At 37.9% G+C, this 19,732-nt stretch overlaps 1 protein-coding gene across 2 annotated transcripts in view; it reads left to right on the forward strand.

Annotated features, from left to right (window-relative positions):
- The window catches only part of DNAAF11 (dynein axonemal assembly factor 11), a 113,812-nt gene that overhangs the window by 9,879 nt on the left and 84,201 nt on the right, over window positions 1-19,732 (forward strand). Inside the window, exon 2 of one of the 2 annotated variants that reach the window (XM_069081311.1) lies at window positions 14,184-14,351. The exons of the other annotated variant lie outside the window; for it this stretch is intronic. Coding sequence (XP_068937412.1) covers window positions 14,184-14,351 — 168 coding nt within the window. The remainder of the gene's footprint in view (window positions 1-14,183; window positions 14,352-19,732) is intronic. 2 annotated transcript variants of the gene reach the window in all.

Raw genomic sequence — 19,732 nt, forward strand, 5'->3', positions numbered from 1 at the left:
AGAGGTTGGGTGTCTTTGTCTAGGGTTGCACAGCCAGTGTGTTTTAGAGGGGAAACTTGAACCCAGGATCTCTTTAATATAAAGTTGGCCATTTGTCCATTATACTATGCTGCCTTTTAAGATAATACAAGGTGTCCCAAAGATCTTAGTGGAGCTTTAAGCTTTTGACTTGATAGATTCTTATGTTATTAAACATTCGTGTAGTACATATAAATTTTGAGATCTGTTCCAATTTAGAAATGATTCTTATTAACTAGTATAACTAGTTAAGTATTAACTAGTAAGTCTATAAGCACCTACTATGTGTCAGGCACTGTGCTAGGCACCAGGAATAGAAAGGCCCTCTGAATTCAATGGATCCAATAATACCTTGCTGTCAAGGATTTCACAATCTATTGGGGGAGATAACAAGCAAACAAATGTGTACAAACAAGATATAAACAGGATGAACAGGAAATAACACAGAGAGGCAAGGCACTGGAATTAAGAGGAATTGGGGAGGCTTCCTGTAGAAAGTAGGATTTTAGCTGGGACTTGAAGGAAGCCCAGGAAGCCAAGAGGCAGAGATGAGGTCGGAGAACATTCCAAGAAGGGGGACAGCCAGTAAAAATGCCTAGCATCCAGAGATGGAGTGTCTTATTCTTGGAACCACAGTGAAGCCAGTGTCAGTGAATCATAGAGTAGGTTGGTGATGGGGCAAAATAAGGTATAAGAAGACTGGAAAGACTAGGTTATGAAAGGCTTTGAGCATCAAGAAGAGGAGTTTATATTTGTTCCTGGAGGTGAAAGAGATTCATTGGAGTGGGGGAGTGAGGTAACATGGTTTGACTCGAATTTTAGGAAAATCACTTTGGCGTCTGCATGGAGGATGGACTAGCATGAGGGGAGACTTGTGTCAGGGAGACCAACCATCAGGCTTTTGAAATAGTCCAGGCATGAGGAGATGGGGATCTGCACCAGGATGGTGGAATTATCAGAGGAGAGAAAGGGGTATGTTCTAGAGATTTTTCAAGGAGGAAAAATTCAGGCTTTGTCAACAAATTAATTTAGGGAGATGAGAGGGAGGCATTAAAAATGGCATCTAGGTTATAAGCCTGGGCTCTGGGAGGATGGAGTTGTCCTTTACAGTAGTAACAGGGAAGTTTGGAAGGGGGCAGGCTTTGGGGGAAAGACAACAAGTCTAGCTTTGGACATATTGATTTTAAGATATCTATTTTGAAATGTCTTAACAGGCAGCTGGAGATAGGAGATTGGAGGTAAGTAGAGAAGGTAGGACTGGATAAATAAATTTGAAAAGCATCAGCATAAAGATAATAATTGAACCTAGGGGAGCTGCTGAGATCACCAAGTGAAACTGTATAGAGAGAGGATAGAAGAGGGCCCAGGATAGAGCCCTGTGGCACATCAGAGTTAGTAAATGTGACTTGCAATGTTGAGACATGAAATGACAGCAAGTGAGACCATTAATCATTTTAAATGAAGTTTTAATTGTGGAGCATAATTAACCTGGGGACTGGCAGGGGTCATATACCCAAATCAGGCAGCCCCAAGCATATACATCTCAGGGTTTCTATTGACAAAAATCACAACATAGGTGTTACCAGGGGGCAACTACAACTTAGTCAGTTGCTATGCAAACGGGAAAATACAGAAACCAAAAGGTAGCAATCAGTTCATTGCCTAACGATTGTTGCCCAGCAGTCAGTTTGTTGGTCAACTGGAAAATCCCCAAATCTATTTTGAGAACTGAAGGGGGGGGGGAAGGGGTAGGGGGAGCTATGGACTCCAGGTATCAGGTTTCAGCAGGTTTACTTGGCAGGTTTGCCGCCTAGGCGGGCTTTGTTGGGTTTGGGCAGGTTTCCTAGGCAGCTCTCCTATGATGGGGAAAGATGGGGGATGTTCACAAAATGGGGGGTTACTACAGCAATAAAGATCTAGCTAAGGAGACTAGGAGTGAAGGCAGTAGATGGTGAGAATGGGGGGAATGAGGTTAAAGCTTGACTTAGGAGCAAACAGGAATGATAAAGGGTCAGTGACTTTAGAAGAAAGTAGTGTGGGATGGCTAGGTGGTGCAGTGAATGGAGCACTGGACCTGGAGTCAGGAGGACCTTTAACACTTACTAGCCATGTGACCTTGGGCAAGTCACTTAACCCCAGTTGTCCTGCCTCCCCCCACAAAAAAGAAGAAATTGTTATAGACTTGAACTAGTTCATTAAGGGGCAAAGATGGGGAGAGGAATAGAAAGTGACTAGTCACAGGAGTGATGCCTATGGAGAGAATTGAAGGGCTGGTGGTCACGGTGTGGATAAAAAGCAAAGTTTAGTGTTGAAAGGTAGAGAGAGAGGTTGAAAGCCTCAGGACCTTGATGCTCTAGTTTATCCATATATCTGTAAGATACACTATTTCAGAGTATTAAAGTAAATTAAAGCTGGTAAAGGACTTTAGCATTTTCAATTTTTTCTTAAGTCCAGAACTAAAAAATTAATTATTTCAGTCCAGTGATTTTATTAGCATGGGGAACACCCAATGTGGTAATTCCTTGTCAGAGGCAGATTAGCAATTCATTTATAACTATTAATTTTAAAATTGCCATGAGGCATTCAGAGGCTGAATTATATGCTCGTAGTTAGGTAGCTATTATGTATAAAAAGCAGGAAATATTCTAATTAAAAATAATAATGTCAGATAAGTGTTCTTCAGAACTTTGAAGATCCAAATTTGCCAGTGGTTATAAGTGATAATTACAAAAGAGAAAACAGAAAAAAAAAATTGAAGACATAAGGATTCAAAACACAAAGTAGTCCAGGGTCCTTAATAGAGGAAGAAATAGCCCATCTTACTTTACTATCCCTGAAATCAATTCCGTATTATGCTCACAAGGAAAATTTAAATTTACTTCAGTATAAGATGTTTAAGAAAGCCAGAAAGTATGGGTCACATTTTAGAAAGATTCCTAGATAAAATTGTTACAATAAAAAGAGTATTCGTTATCTGGACAATTTACTCATTTAGGATATCTTATTTGCTAGTGATGTTGAATAAATGAGGTATTAACTGTATATCCAGTAGATAAGTCTGAGACAGTCCACCTATTCCAATACCACATCAAGAAAGTGTATATAGGTCATTATTTCCCTGATGTCATGATTCTCTTTGAAAATGAAGGACAAGCACAACCTGTGAGTAGACCTTGTTGCCCAAATGGGGACCCAGCTAGTTGGGTAATTCAACTTGTCCTCTCCCTTTCCTTCTCCTCACCTCCAAAGGAAGGTAAATTTTGATGGCCAGAAGCTGCCTACTTAACTTGGGGTTTACTGGCTAGATCTTTCTTTCTTTTTTTCTTCCTTTCTTTCTTCATTTCCTTTCTTTCTTTCTTCTTTCACAAAACCTTAAACGTAGTGCACTCTGAAGCTCATAGATTGAACCACAATAGGTCCCTGCCCAAGCTCCACTTGATGGCTGTATTTTGGGCGCTCCTGGCTTAGAATGAATGTCACTGGTAACTGTTTTTCTTTGGAACAGCAACCCTGAGTTTCTTCCCCTCCCAGCTTGGATCCCAGAAAAAATCCCAGAAGATTTTTTCTTCTTTTTTTTTTTCTAATTAAAGGGGCCATCCCTTGACTCAGTTCTTTAAAGAGGCCTATTCACTGAATGGGCATTACCTCAACCTAAGTCAGTACTTGAAAAGGCCTTAGCCTAAAAGGGCCAGGGTCTTCCATTGCATTCAGGGTCATCTCCAGTCATCCTGATGAATATCTGGTCACTGGATCCAGATGGCTCTGGAGGACAAAGTGAGGCTGGTGACCTTGCACAACCCTCCCTCATGAAAATCAAAGTCAACTGCAAGTCATGTCATCATTTCCCTGATGCCATGGTCCTCTTCGAAAATGAAGGACAAACACTACGTAAGCATAAAAAACTGAACAGCCTCAAAGCTTTGGCATTTTCTCTCTGCAACATTCAGAGTTCTTGTTTTGTTCTCTTTGGTTCTTTTTAAAGAAGCACTAGGGATAGCTGTTTTATGGTACTTAAAATTAATTGCCTTTTATTCTATATCTCCCACTGAGTGTAGAGAATAAGAGGGAGTGAACACTAACCCCCCACTTAGAAGCCACCAGATCTTTGGCCCACAGATAGAAACGCTTCTGAAATATGCTGAGATAAGTGCAGCTAGAGTCCAGCCAACACCAAAGAGTAGAAACTGAGAAACTCTCCTTCTCCTCCAATTCATCTTCCCCATCTTTTTTCTCTTTTATGCCCTCAAGTGTCAGTTACTTCACTCCGTCTAAAGGACTGGAATAATAATTTGAAAATAAGTCTCTTTTTATAAAGTTGTACTTGATTTCTCAATAGGACTCTTAGCTGAAAGGGGGAAATATTTGGGGAAAGTACCCTTAATATCCCTATCATTTATATAATTAAATCAATGAAAATAAGGAGGATTATGACAGGGCAAATCTTATGACTTTATTGGGTCCATGTGTGACCTGGGACTTTGTGTTTTAAATAAGAAAAAAAATTGAAATGTAATAGTATTTTATGAAACCTTTTCTACACTATGTTTTGTTTTGTCCCTTTCTATTTTGTGCCTTAAATAATCACTTCTATTACTCCAGTTTTATGAGGTCAAATTAACATTTGTGAGATATTTTGAGATCTTTGGCTAAATGGTTTCTCAAAAGTACAGATCAAGAAGGAGGGAATGTGTGATAATTTATGAAAGCCTTTCAAAGTTGTTTGCCTTTCTGATGGTGTTATTGTTATTTATAAAAATTCCAGGGGAAAGACAGATTCCCAAGGTAGATGAGGAAAGCTTATTTCTTCTATAATTCTTGCAAGGATTGTGTGTGCTGCCTATTCAGCAACACACACCAGAGGCAAAAGCTAGGCAGTTTAAATCTCCTGTCCCCAAAACACGAAGTCCCTCCCTCATTTCCTCATTGGTTGAGTTCTTTGAGGTGTACAGGTTCCTGGCCTGCCTACTTCATGTGTCCTCTTCTCATGATTCCCCCTCCCTCCAAATATGTTCACATACATTACATGTACATTAAAATGAGCCTTAGCTCCTCCAGGAGGAGGAGAGGATAAGATTCATGAGGCAATTAAACATGTGTACTTAGAGCCTGACTGACCTACTTACCCTATATTTGTGTGTGTGTGTGTGTGTGTGTGTGTGTGTGTGTGTGCGCGCGCGCGCGCGCTCGCTTTTTGGAGGGGGAAAGGCAGGGCAGTTGGGGTTAAGTGACTTGGCCAAGGTCACATGGCTAGTAAATGTTATGTGTCTGAGGCGCATTTGAACTCATGTCCTCAACTCCAGGGTGGGTGCTCCATTCTCTGTGCCACCTAGTCACCCTTTATTTACCCTATCTTAACCACAGACCCAGTCAAGACTGGTTTCCTCCCATTCTAGGAACTGTTTTTGCAAAAATCCCCCTAACCACTAAGAGGTGTTGCTGCAAAAAGCCCCCTAACCAGCAGCTAGGTATTTAAAACAAGAAGACCCACTTCCCTGCACCTGCGTGGAAGCATATTTTTTTAAATTTCACATTAGTTTTTAAATTTTTCAGTTCATGCAAGTCTTCTCAGGGTTCTCTGAAACCACCCTTTTCATCATTTCTTGTGGTATAATAGTATTCCTTTACAGTCATATACTATAATTTGCTCAGTAATTCCCCATTTGATGAATTATTAGTCTTCACCTTCACTAAAAGAACTACTGTAAATACTTTTTTCTATATGAACCCTTTTCCTCTCTTGTTGATCTCTCTGGGGTCATAGTGACACTGAGGTCAGGGAGTTCAGGGAATCCAGGAATCCCAATAGCCAGAGTCCCTGGAAAGCAGTCTGGAATGAATTCATGGACTCAAGCATTAAGTCAAGGTGGCAAAGATCTAGTGTTACTCTATACAGCGGGCAAGAGTTCTTAGGGAACCTGCAACCTTAAAGTGGTACAGTTAAAGTTTATATAGGATGTTCTATAGTATAACAGGTGCCAAATATGCTAAGCAGGTGTGGGATTAGGGAGTGGCTAAGGAATGGTCAGTTCTTAAAGGAACATAACACTTTTAATATCTACTGCACAGGCCTATTGCCCAGAATACACCGGGAAATAGCCTGATGTGGGGCTGCATGGAGATGTGGTTTTTAGGCTTGAAATGTTACTAAGTCAGCTAGCAGTCAGGGCTAACCAAGCTGCATCCATCAGTATGGTGTTTGACAAGTCAGATTTTGAGAATTTAGTATATCCCAAGCCTAAGGCATACATAATGAGTGATTCAGAATGTGTATAATGAGCTAGGGAATATACATATGACTGAATCTAGGATACATATGTTGGTATGACCCAATACACAACTGGGTCAAACTACTAAATTCTATAGGTGCAGCTGGCTACTTTATCAGGAAGAGAGATAAGTATTTTTTCTAGAACATGTTGCCCTTGAGCTAGAGAGAAACTGCCTGAGGCTAGGGAGAAATGTGATTTTACAAACTGGGGTTCAAGCACAGGCACCCAAGCACCCCATCAGTAGACCTAACAGCAACATGGTTTAGTAACTTTTAGGGCATGGTTCCAAATACCTTTCCAAACCCTTCTGACAAAAAAGTGATGAACTGAGATATACATATTTTTTGGGCATGTTTAATGAGGGAATTTGTTTTGCTTGATATGTATATTTATGTTACAGGGCTTTTATTTTTTGTTTTTCCAATGGTGGGATGTGGAAGGGAGAGAAAAAAGATTTTTAATTTAAAGAATTAAATTAAAAATAATTTCTAAAAACAATGCTTCTTAAAGAATTTAACTGATCTAAATTAGATGATTAAAATTATAAGATGCTTTCTGATTAAAACTGTTAAATACTGTCATTTTTCAACTCCATGTAGGTATTTAGACATTTCTTTTAGCAGAATCTGTTTTTAGAACTAATGTTTGCTGTTACAGTGGAAGCTGTGTTGTGAAACAATTTTCGGAGGTGCTATAAAATGGTATGCTACAGAAGGCTCTGGTTTTATATAGTATATATAGTTCAAAACAGAACCACTGGGAAATTCCAGATTTTCAGAGTTCTACCTTGCTCTGTGATTTTCCATTTTCTTTTAATTTATTTTAATTATGCATTACTACTGTTATTGGGTGGTCTTTTCCCTGCTGTGCTAAGTGAGCATCTGAAAAAGCCGAACCTTTTGTTTTTGTGAAATCTGCAGTTTGTGCTCCTTTTCCGTGGGTGGGGGGTTGGGGAGGAGGAGTTGCTGTTGCCAGAGAATTTGTTTTCTCAAGCCTTCAAGGATCACTGCTGCATAAAGCCATTTATTTCTGTATGAGAACTTGGTAGGGCATTCAAGAGAAACCTCATGATAAACCTTATTCCATAAATTGATAGCTAATCAGTTATCAGATTATTCAAGTTAGCCTTGTTCTGACCAAACCCTCTGAGTAAACAGATCAATAGTCTATCTCAGGGTAATATACTTCCAGAGACAACAGTCCTAGAAGATCTTGACTACCCTTCACTAGCTTTAAATCATTCCTAGGACTGAGAAGCCTTCTTAGTTCTGAGAACTTTCCTGAGGTTTACAAAGTGTTAGTAAGAAAAAGTAGTCAGCTGTAAGTTGGGTACAGGGGAATCTTTTTCTGCATACTGCATCAGATTCTCAGTATGGTCTTAGAACTGGATGAGTGTTCCCTTGGAATTTTTAGGATGAGAGATGTTGTAAAGATGATCTTAATTATCCCGAGCCATTGTTGATACATGACATTTGCTGGTAGATGATCTAGTCAAGTGTAAAAACTCTGGTAATAAAGTGAACTGAGTTTTAGAATTGAAAACCTATAAAATTCCCGTGTCTCACTCAACATGGAATTGGTTCTGAGAACCTTCACTCAAATGCCTTTCATCAGTCACACTGTGCCTATACCTTGTGAGTACATATGTGCTCAAAAACTGCTGTCTCTTTGTCTTCTCTCTCAGGCTTGCATTTTCATCCTTCCTTACTCAACTGTAATCATACTATACTTCACCATAACTAAATTCATCAAGGAACTGCACCTTAGGTTGTCATACTGTATGGGATGAAAACCCTATCCAAAATTTTAATTAAAAACTCAGACGCTTCTCTAGGTAGGAACAGAAAGGATTTATTCAATTCTTGCAAGAAAGGGAGCCATCTTCACCAGGATGAACCAGTGGAGGGAGGCCAGCTACAGAAAGCAAAAACGAGGTTATATAGCCCAACACAAGCAACTCCCTCCACTGGCCTTACCCTTGGTGGAGAGCGTGGCCTCAAAATCTATCTTGGGAATCTGCCCAGATACAAGCAGCAAGAAAGCAATCTTCAGCCATTGAAAACCTGTGAAAGCATTTGCTACCTTATTTGGTAGTGGGTGAAAGCAGGGGAGGGGTAAGTTTGCAGAAACGAAACTTAGGCCTAGCTGCTGCCAAAGCCCAACTTGAGTTTAGAATGCTATCTCCATTTTAGGGTACAGTCTGAGAAGTTTTCACTTGTCTCACACAATACCAAACAATGATTTTTAGTGTTAGACCGTATTAAAGGTGGTGGTGTTTTTTTATAGTCAGGGGGGTAGTCAAGATTATAGATGACTGTTCAAATGCTATATTGTCCCTGGACTGTGTTTCTCCAAGGTTCCTCAACCCTAAAATATATAGAGATCATCTAATCAGATCCATAGTTTTATAACTTGTATTGTTTGGTTCAAATAGCTGTCTGTTGGTTAGTCAACACCTGCCATTTTTGTCACAGTCTTGCTATTTTAACTCTATAATATCTTACTTTTTTTCATAGAGATGAAGAGTAAGAGATTGGCACCTTTTTATTATCTTGTGTAACTAAGGAACGATATGAAGTTATCCCTAAAACACTATTATGCCATATCACCCTTTTCATTTGTTTCTCAAATATCTCATTTTAAGGTGATTTAATTATTTATTGATAGAACCTCTTCAATTTGTCCACATTCTTCTTGATATGTTGGCTCTAAAGTGATAAGTAAAATTTTTACTAAACTTGAGATGTACCCCTTTTTTCTTTATAAGCCTGGAAAACATGGTATTTCTATGTTAGCAAAACATCTTTCATTTCTTTCAGTTTATCCTTTCCATTGTATCAAGATTTATCTCAGTAATATCATTCATGTTCTGATTCTTGTCTTCAACTATGAAAAGCCTTATCTTTAGTCTCATTGAGTCCTTAAAAAAACCCCACAAACCTAGCTAAACCAAACCAAACCACTTCTCTGTTTTCCTGGATCATTTTTTGGTACTATACATTAGAGTAGTGGTATTTGGCCAGTCTCATCTTCATAGGTCCTTTAATTGATGGAAGTTGTGTTCTACTGGAAGTTGAGGCAAGTGTTAGATAAGCTTAATAAGACTTAGGGCACTGAAGACAATTCCTATACAGCAAGGTAAAGAAGTTCTTTAACATGCTTAATGTCTGTCACATGTACTCACTGATAGTAGTAAAAAAAAATTCATGCAACAATTCAGTCCAATTAATGTTTTTCTTTTATTTGACATTTGGGAGCGTTACTTATGTTACTTATGTAATAGTTTTCTATTGAATCACCAATACTGTTTCATACAATAGTAACAATACATCATTCTTGAAGCTCCCTCCATGAAAATTTATCATCTTAATCCATCTATTAGCTCCTAGTTCTTTCTCTACCCTTGGCTCCCCAGTCTCCTTGTTCTATCACCACTTATCCTTTTCCAGACTTGGTTACTCAAAACATCTGCCTTTTCTGCTCCTATTCATATGCTGCTAAATGCATCTGGAGGAAGTCATTTAATTGCATGCAGATTAAGTCAGCTACAAATTTATCTTGTTTAATCTCAATGGGACCCTCAGTACTATACACTTATACGTTTCCTGATCTACTTTGGCATAATCCCTGTAGCTCTCCTTGCTCACCATTGCCACTTCCATACTTTCCAACTACTGTCATCATTCAGTAACCTCTCCTCCTTTGAAGTTCATTCAATCCATATTTATCTCCCAATCAAGATTCTGATAGCAGTGATACATATATATGTATATATAAAAATATATTTACACATGTATGTATATACATCTATCTATCTGTCTGTCTGTCTGTTTGTCTATCTCAATGCCCAGAACACTCCTATCCTCAGTGAATATAGTGCCAGTTCATAGTCTTTCTTTCCATCCCAATTTCTGCCCTCATTGTTGGGGAATTCAGCATATATAATGATATTCCCTGAAACGCCCTAAATCCCAGTTCTTTGATATACTCATTTCCCACAGTCTAGCTTTCTATTTTATCTGAGGTATATACAGATATGGTAATATATTTGTTCTTCCTAATACCCAGTAATGTTAATTTCCATGTACATAAACTCAGAAATTATTTTATTGGATTACAATCTTTTATCATTCTATTGTTTCCTCTGCTTTGTGACCACTAAACTTGTTGATCCTCAATGTAGTGTTTGGTTTCTCTAGCCCTCAGTTCTTTCCAAGGCAGTCATCCCTATACTGATTTCCCTATACTCTCTTCTTTTCCCCATTTTGAATCCTTGGTAAACCAGTTCAACTCTATACTGTCTTTTACCCAGGAATCTCTTGTCCTCTTATCCTGTTCCTGATCTTGCCTTGCCAAGCCCTACCTTTGGATTACTCTCACCATCTTCTATCTCTGTTCCTATTCATATGTTACTGAACAAAGCTGGAGAAAACTCACAAAATTTCACTGATTAGATCCACTCCAAATTTGTTACATAATTTCAACTGAGTCCTCATTGCAATAAGGCAATCCTTTACACCTCCCTAATTTATTCCCTTTTCCACCCACCACAGCAGCTATTTCAGAACTTTTCATCCTACCTCAAGCCTCCCATGGCATCCCCTTCTACCACCACCTCAGCTGAAGACCTTGCTTAATACTTAATTGAAAATATTGAGACCATTTGCTAAGAACTTCCTCCTCTCTCCTCCTCATCTTCCATTACTCAGCTATCTTTCCCCACTCTCTCTTCCCACATCCCTGTCTCAGATGAAAAAGTGGCCCTTCTTGCAAAGGCAGTCCCATCTCCATGTATCCTTAACCTCAACCCAGCCTTTCTATAGCAGGTTGCCCACCCTGCCCCCACCGTCCCTATTCTGTCACTAATTTTCTCTCTCTCTATGGCCTGCTTCCCTATTGCCTACATACACTCTCATCTATCTCTTCTACCCCATCCTTAAAAAACCTTCACTTGATCTGACCATCTGTACTAGCTCTCATTCTGTATGCCGCCTACCTTTTGTAGCTGTACTCCTTGAGAAAGCTGTCTACAATCACTGCCTCCATTTCCTCTCCCATTTTCTTCTAAACTTTTGGCAGTTTGGCTCCTGACCTTATTGCTCAACTGAAATGCTTTTTCCAAGGTTACAATGATCCCTTAATTGCAAAATCTAAGGGCCCCCCTTCCATCCTTTTTGACCTTTCTGCAGCCTTTGACACAGTTGACTATCCTCCTTTCCTGGGTACTCTCATCTTTTGCTTTTCATGACTGCTCTCTCTTGGATCTCTTCCTACATGTCTAGCCCCTACCTTCTCAGTCTCATCTCCTAGATCTTCATCTAGAGCATACCCATTAAATGTGGATGTCCTCTAAAGGTCTGTCTGTGTCCTTTTTCTTTTCTTCCTTTATTCTGTCTCCTTTGGTGATAAATACTTCCATGATTTTAATGTTCATCTCTGCAAATGATTGTCAGATCAGTTTATCCAGCTCTAACCTCGCTCATGATGTCAGGTTTGCATCACCAGTTCCCTGTTGAAGGTCCTGAACTGGATGTCCCATAAATTTTTAAAGCTAAATTTGTCCAAAGAAAAATTCATTCTTTTTCCTCCCAAGTCCTTTCTCTTCTGAACTTCCCCATTTCCACGAAAGCACTGTCATTCTCCTTATCACCCAAGCTCACAAGTTAGGTGTCTTCCTCAGCTTCCCACTTATGCTTACTGTTCCAATGTTCCCATCATCTCACACCTGGACTATTGTAATAACCTTATTTACTTTTCTTTGCCTTTCCCTGTTTTCCTTGCCCTCGAGTCTCTTCCCACTCAAGTTGATCCTCTGCTTAGCTTCACAAGTGATTTCCCTAAAGTGTAGATCTGACCGTTATTACTCCTTTACTCAGTAAATACCAGTGGCTCCCTATTTACTTCCAGGATAAAATATTAAATCCTGTTTGGCATTTAAATCCCTTCCCATCCTGGACCCTTCCTACTTTTCCATTCTTCTTACTCATGACACCACTCCTCTTATTCAGTGACACTGTGTGGAATGACTTGCAGTGAAGTTTCCCCATTCTGAATATCCTATATACATTCTTATTCCTTGTATTTTGTAACTAAGTTCAGTATTGTTTCCCCATATATATATGTAAGTCATTGTGTATTTCAAGGTAATGTAAGAGCTATTGAGTATTAATACAATTGATTGGATTAGCTATTGAGCCCAAATTAGAGGTGTTTTTAGTTTGGGGAAAGGAATGGTAGTTGAGAGGAAGCAAAGGGTTAAAAGAACTGCGAGAATTGCTGAAACAAGACTACTGATAAAAAGTACCAGACAGTAGCCTTGGGAAGAGTTGAGGCAATAGCCTTGGGAAGAAGTTTAAGTTCCCAGTTCTCAGAGAAGTCCTAGATAATACTAAAAATGAAATAGTGTAGATAAAAGGGGCTGGCAGCAGCAGGTGGATTTGACCAATCAGAAAGCAGACACTCAGGCCCAGATAAGGACATTCTAAGTTGGACTGAAGGGGATTCAGTGTTCTGAGGTTGTTACTGCGCTTGTGTAATGGACCTCATGTATTATGTATGTTATCTAACAAGATTAGAGCCTCATTAGTAATAATTAGGTTAATGTTTGGGAGGGGCAGGTAACCCTTGCTTATTTAACCCGGTTTCTGCTTCTGTACCTCGGCCTCCTCTCCCTGGATATTTTCCAGTGACTGGACCGCCTGCTTCTTCTAATAAAACTTTCTACTTTCACTTTGAGAGGTCTCTGAATAGTCAATTTGGGTTAGGGTCTCCGTAGCCCACACAACACTGATCTTCTTACCGTTTCTTGCATGGCATTCCATATCCCATCTCCTTGCCTTTCACTCGTTGTGCCCCATACCTGCAATACTCTCCCTCCCCACTTATGTCTCTCTTTTTTTTTTTTTTTAAAGCAATTGGGGTTAAGTAACTTGCTCAAGGTTACACGGCCAGTTATTGCTGGGTGTGATGCTGAGTATCTGAGCCCGGATTTGATCCAGGTCATCCCGACACTGGAGCCGGTGCTCTTACTCGCTGAGCCACCTGGCCGCCCCCCACTTATGTCTCTTGACTTCTCTGGCTTCGTTCACGACTCATCTTAAGTCTCACTTTGTGCAAGAAGCCTTTCCCACATCACCATCCCCCAGTCCCCACTGTTAGTGTCTTTTTTCTCTGAGATTGCCTCCCATTTACTTTGAATGTATATAGTTATTTTCATATCCTGGTCCCTTCCACCTTCCTTGTCTTACACCTCAGATACCCCCTCCCCTCTCACCATGTGTATTCTGCTGTCCAGCCACTTTGGCCTCCTTGCTAGTCTTCCTACAAGTGACTCTAGTTCTTGACTCCAGGCTTCTCTCCCTCCTCCTTGAGGTCTCCTGTCTTCCTTCAAGTCTCAGCTCAAGTCTCGCCTTCTACAAGAAGCCTTTCCTGAACCCTCATCATACTGTTGCTTTCCCTCTATTTGTTATCTCTAACTTATCCTGCATATTTCTTTTTTGTAGATAGTTATTCATATGTTGTCTTCTACACCAGATCGCGAGCTCCTCAACATCACGGACTGTCTTTTGCTTTTCTTGTTTCTCCAGCAAGTGGCACCATGCCTGGCATGTAGGAAGCAGGCACTTAATAATTGATTGATGATGCTGGTATCATATTCACTTGCTCTATAGATCCTAATTTTTCTATTTCACACAATATCTTACAATAACTGCTAGGCACCTGCATGTTAGTGTTATGTGCTTCAATTATGATGCTCTTCCAGTTCATCTATCTGAGGATTTCTTAAGGGTAAGGAATTGATATTTTTGCTTGAAAAGTAAACTATTCCTTTATAATTCAGTAAATAATAAATCATTTAAAATGAACTATGTACAATAATGATAAATTGTTTTTCAGTTACTGAAGATCTTATTAGGCGAAATGCAGAACATAACGACTCTGAAATTTTTTCCTTGGAGGAACTCTCTTTACACCAGCAAGAAATCCAAAAACTAGAGAATATTGATAAATGGTGTCAGGATTTAAAAATTCTCTACCTTCAAAACAATCTCATTGCAAAAATTGGTAAGTTTTTGGTAATTTTCTCTTGATTTTTTTTTTAGCATTTTTTAATTGGAAAAATTTCTCAAAGGAAGAATCAGTCTTTTATATAAAATATGAAAATATAGCTGTAACCACAAACCTAGACAACTCTTTATTCAGGAATTAATTGCTGAATTTATCTCCCTTTGCCATCCATTAATCAGTTCAGCTGTATGTCATATATTTCATCAGAGAGTTTACAAAGGTAGAAAAAGAATGTGAATCTCATTTGGCTATTTGTAGCCTTGAGTTTTTGATGTTACTTCATGTAGCTTTGGTAGAAAGTTTAGTTATTAAAAAGAATATGACCCTAAGATTAATCAAATGTTTACACCACTTTATCAGGCCAAGGGAATATGGAGGAACTGGGTAAGGTGTGGAATGCTGATGTAAATGGTAGCAGTTTCTTGATTGTCACAGAATGCTTTATTATTATTATTATGTTTATTGCTCAAATGAAGATAGAAATGATAAAAAGAAGAAATTATTCCTGGAATTAATTAGAAGCAGGAAATATTTATTAAGCAGCTAAAATGAGCTATTTTCTTTTTAAAGCCGTACTCAGATGGTTCATTATAGTGTGGTGGTGACTAATTCTCAAAGATTATGCCACCATAGGTTCATTCTACTAAGCTGCAAGAGGTTTTAGATATGGGTTCTGCCACAGACTGTATAGTAAATATACATACATACATATACACACGTATATACACTATAACGTGTATACATATATATGTATATGTGTATACATATATATTCACACTCAATATACGTATTTTCTATATATGTTTCTGGGGACCAGTGTTTCTAAATTCAAAGAAGCTTATCACTAGGTTAGTCACTGGGTTGAATTTTTAAATTTAGTTTGCTACAGCAACTTAAGACCTTACTAATATATAGAAGGGGGGGTGAGTGTTTGTTTTTTTATCAGTGAGGGAGTACCTTTACTAATAAAATTGTAAGTAATATTGTAACTAATTGTTACAATTATAAAAAAAATTGTAACTAATAAAAAAGGATTCTTGAAGTTGTCATATAAAGTATATGTTAGGTACTTGAGATTATATGAAGATAATTAAAACAGTTTACTTTCTTTCATGAAACTTATAGTCCAGTATGGGAGGTCAGATAAGTAGCTAGACTAAGATAAATCAAATCCAAATTAGAATATGCGTACATAATAGACAAGGTATGCTATTAGAATATAAATGCATACAATGAGATCAGATGAGAGAAGTCACTTCCAGTTGGTGGGGTTGGGGAAGGCCTCCTGGAGAAAATATTTCATCTGGGTATGAGTACTCATTATGTCCAAGGCTAATCACTCTGTTGAATACATACAAAAGAGATGGTTGCTACTGTCATGGAATTATACAGATTTGTGTATTAGACATATACATAAATGATTACACAGAAAAGTTCATTATTAAATTATAGAAGTGAGTAATGAAATATTTTGTTAGTTTAGGTGAGGAAGCAAGGATTTCTCTTGAGATTGAGAACATATACATATATTGTCATATAAAGATCCTTGAAGTTGTCATATAAAGTATATGTTAGGTACTTGAGATTATATGAAGATAATTAAAACAGTTTACTTTCTCTCATGAAGCGTATAGTCCAGTATAGGAGGTCAGATAAGTAGCTAGGCTAAAAATTTAGTTTTCTCCTGTGCCACACGTTAGCATGTATGCTGTGGGTTCTGACTATTAGTGTAAATATTGAATTAAGAGAAAGGTTTTGGGGTTTTGTAGGTGTGGGGTATATACAGTGTGAAAATTTTTAATTTGAGTTTTTCTGTTGCTATTGTTATAGATGAATAATTTAGAATTGTTTGCTGAAAACTTAAGACTTTGCATTCCTTTTTACTAGACATTGAAATCTTCCAGATTTCTTTAGATAATTATTTCAAGGATCTTTACTAGAAATTAGAAATTCTGGCACATAGTTGAATTAAAAGGCTTTTACATCAAATCACCAGCCTTTATGCATCAGGACTTTGAAGTTTAGTACTAATTGTACAGATTTAAAATAGTTTCTCAGTTTCTTCATTTCCACAGCTGGTTCTTTTAAGACTAATAAACGGTAGCATGCTATACCAAGCCTTTCTAGAATTGTTGAAAAGTTTCAATTTTTGCTTTCAAATATTTTTAACTACACAAGTTTTTGGTTATTTTTCCTTTGCATAATGGGGCTCTTTTCTTAACCCTCTGGAATCTGGTTCTGATCCCTCTGTTCCAATGAAACTATACTTTTAGTGATCATTTTGACCCTAAATCCCGTGATAAAGATCTTTCTAATCAGCAGAATAGAGCAGTGGTCTATTATCGTCATTCATTTTGGTTGACTGTTCTTCAGTGTTGACATGTCCCTTGGCTTCCAGGATGCCACACTACGTTGGATTTACTTTTTTACCTGTAATCACTTCTGTATCCCTAAACCACTCTTCTGACTTTCACACATACACAAAGCTTCCCCCATTTTGGACATTTTTCTTAGTTCTCTTCATTTTTCTCCGCTACATTTTTTATTTAGGTTGATCTCATCTAGTTCCCATCTTTAGCATTCACATCCATGTTGGCAATTCCCACTTTTTGTTCTACAGCCCTAAATTTATCTCCCGAGTTCTTGTTTTTCATTTCCAGCAGCCTAGTTGGCATTTCAACTTCAGTATTCCACAGGAACTCAACATGTTTGGAAGTTCAGTCCCTCATCTTGCTTCTCAGACTGCTTCCCCTTCCTAACTTTCCTATTTCTGTTAATTTCCCCTGTTAACCAGGATCAAAACTTGAACTACTTATGACTTTACCCTCTACATCCACTTGGTTATTACATGCAATTTGATTCTTCTGCCTGCCTCCTCCCTTGCCTCTTCTATCTGCTTCTTTTCTATTTTCATTTTCAGAGTCTAAGTTGAGACTCTCATCACCTTATCGTTGGAAGAGAGGCTAGAATTCTGGATCTTTTATAATGTGTTTGATCTTGAGTAAGTCATGTGCCTTTGCTAGGTTTCAGTTTTCTCATCTATAAAATGAAGGGTTAGATTAGATGACATTTAAGAGCTCTTTCACTTCTAAATCTTCTCTCAAAATAACACACTACTTGGTCTTCTTCTCTCACCTCTAGATGTTTTGCTGTATAATTCTTACTTGGATGATCTCATGGTCTTTGAACCCTTCAATGATACTGTCACCTATACAACGGATTCTAAGTTCAGAAGAAGGTTCCTTATTGAGGCTGAGATTTTTTGATTAATAGGATCATAGCAGCATTTACTATTAAGTAGTCTATCTGAAGTCTCAAAGTTAATTTGAAAGGTACAGAGTTTCTCACTTATATCAGAATTTTCAGATGTCAGTGAAGATACATAGATTGCAGATTATGCCTTCTAATAGCTCTCTATAATAGGTGATTGCAACATGTAAGTTAAAAATACTTATACTCATTTATTCATTCAGTGACAACCCAGGCATAAACTCATATGTTTACTGATTTTATGTGATTTTTAAGCTGAAAAGCAATGTAGTAGAAAGATTGGACTTAGTCCCCAAATACCTCACTTCCTGTCCTGACTCCATCATTTACTAAGCCACTGATCTTGCACTAATGATGGCACTTCTCTGTATGTCACTGTCATTTGTTAATGTCATCATTTGTCAAGTGGGGATAGTCCTACTTACACTATTTCTCTCATAGGCTGGTTGTAAGGAAAGCAATTGGTAATTCATACAGCCCTATGTAAATGTTAACCATTATTAGATAGAACTTAGAAGCTAGGTCTATATGTTTCTAAAGCAAGTAATTCTTTTTACAATTCAGGCTAACTTTAGAACAAAGTTAAACTATAGTTTAAAAAACAGCTTATCTTTTCATTAAGTAACAAAATATTTTTCACTTGGCTTTTTATGAGCTTACTTTATAAAAATAATATTGTTGATCTTTTCTTAAATGAGAAAGCAATATTTGAAAAATAAATGTTTAAACTTGCATTAAGTTATTGTTATGTGAGAACTTACCATTATTTAGCATTATTACCTTACTAAATGAGGATGTTTGTTTAAATCACCATGATAATGAGGCACAGCCTGAGGGTCAAACCCTACACAGACCATTTTATTCCCTTTGCTCAACTGCCAGAGATTATAGTCCTAACTCACAGTCAGCTCTTGAAAATGTATGGTATCTCTTACAGTGAGAGGAAATGGAGCATGTGGAGGTGGAACAGCCACCCACTATATTTATTCAAAACCTGTGCACTACTGTCATCAAGTTAGTAACTTTGGTTTTATGTACAAGAAAAAATAGCTTTAGTTTCCTACCTTGGTGAAGTTAATCTTCCTAAAACATCTAAACCCACATTTTCTTTTAGAATATATCACATACTAAGGGGCGGCTAGGTGGCACAGTGAATAGAACACTGGCCCTTGAGTCAGGAGAACCTGGGTTCAAATCCAGCTTCAGACACTTAACACAAAAATTAGCCGTGTGACCTTGGGCAAGTCACAACCCCAACTGCCCTCCAAAAAAAAAAAAAAGAATATATCACATACTTGCAGGTGCTTAATGAATGCTATAGTATTACTTTTTATAGCTATCATATATCCATTAGGGGAAATTATGTATGACTATAGGTGCAAATATTTGTGTAACTAGTAATGTATGTACACTTATGGTCTAAAAATATAGATTCATAGACTCTTGGCATTGAAAAGTACCTCAGAGGCCATCTAATCCCACCCCTAGTCAAATTATTAACTCTCCCTAGCCTTTGGAGTCACTTGGATGATCTGTGATAACTACTAATTCATCCAAGAGAGTCTGTGTAACTCAAAGAGAGTCTGTGTCTTTCTAACATTTTTATACTTTATCAAAGTGCTTTCACATGATACCTCATTTGAGGAAGTATTCCAATGAATCTTTTATGTTTATCTTTTGGTAAAATTTTCTATTGTCATGTATAGTAAAACCTGAAAAGCTCTCAGTATAATTATTAACTGATACCTTTTTATTATGGATCAAGATAACATGATGTCATGGAGACAGTTCTGCATGTGCAGTCAAGCATACCAAGTAAAACTGTGATAAAACTATAGATGTGAAAAAGTAATTCAGTATAATTGTAAACTTAAAGATACAGGGTGGTTTTTTGTTTTTTTTTGATTTAGTGGTGGGGAGGAATGGATTTGATAAAGGTATGATTTTATGGGATCATAAGGTTCAGATCCCACTTCAGAGACTTCCTAGCTCTGTGATATTGGGCAGAGTCACTTACCTTCTAAAATGAAGGGTCAGAATGTGGTGGACTCCAAATCTACGATCTTAGGACCTAGCTACGGGTTGGAGTCCCTAGTGACAAGGAGTCA

This window comes from Petaurus breviceps, unplaced genomic scaffold (genome assembly GCF_028583685.1).
Source record: "Petaurus breviceps papuanus isolate PSGF00001 unplaced genomic scaffold, PetGlider_PUasm1.0 98, whole genome shotgun sequence".
In the NCBI taxonomy this organism is placed as follows: domain Eukaryota; kingdom Metazoa; phylum Chordata; class Mammalia; order Diprotodontia; family Petauridae; genus Petaurus; species Petaurus breviceps.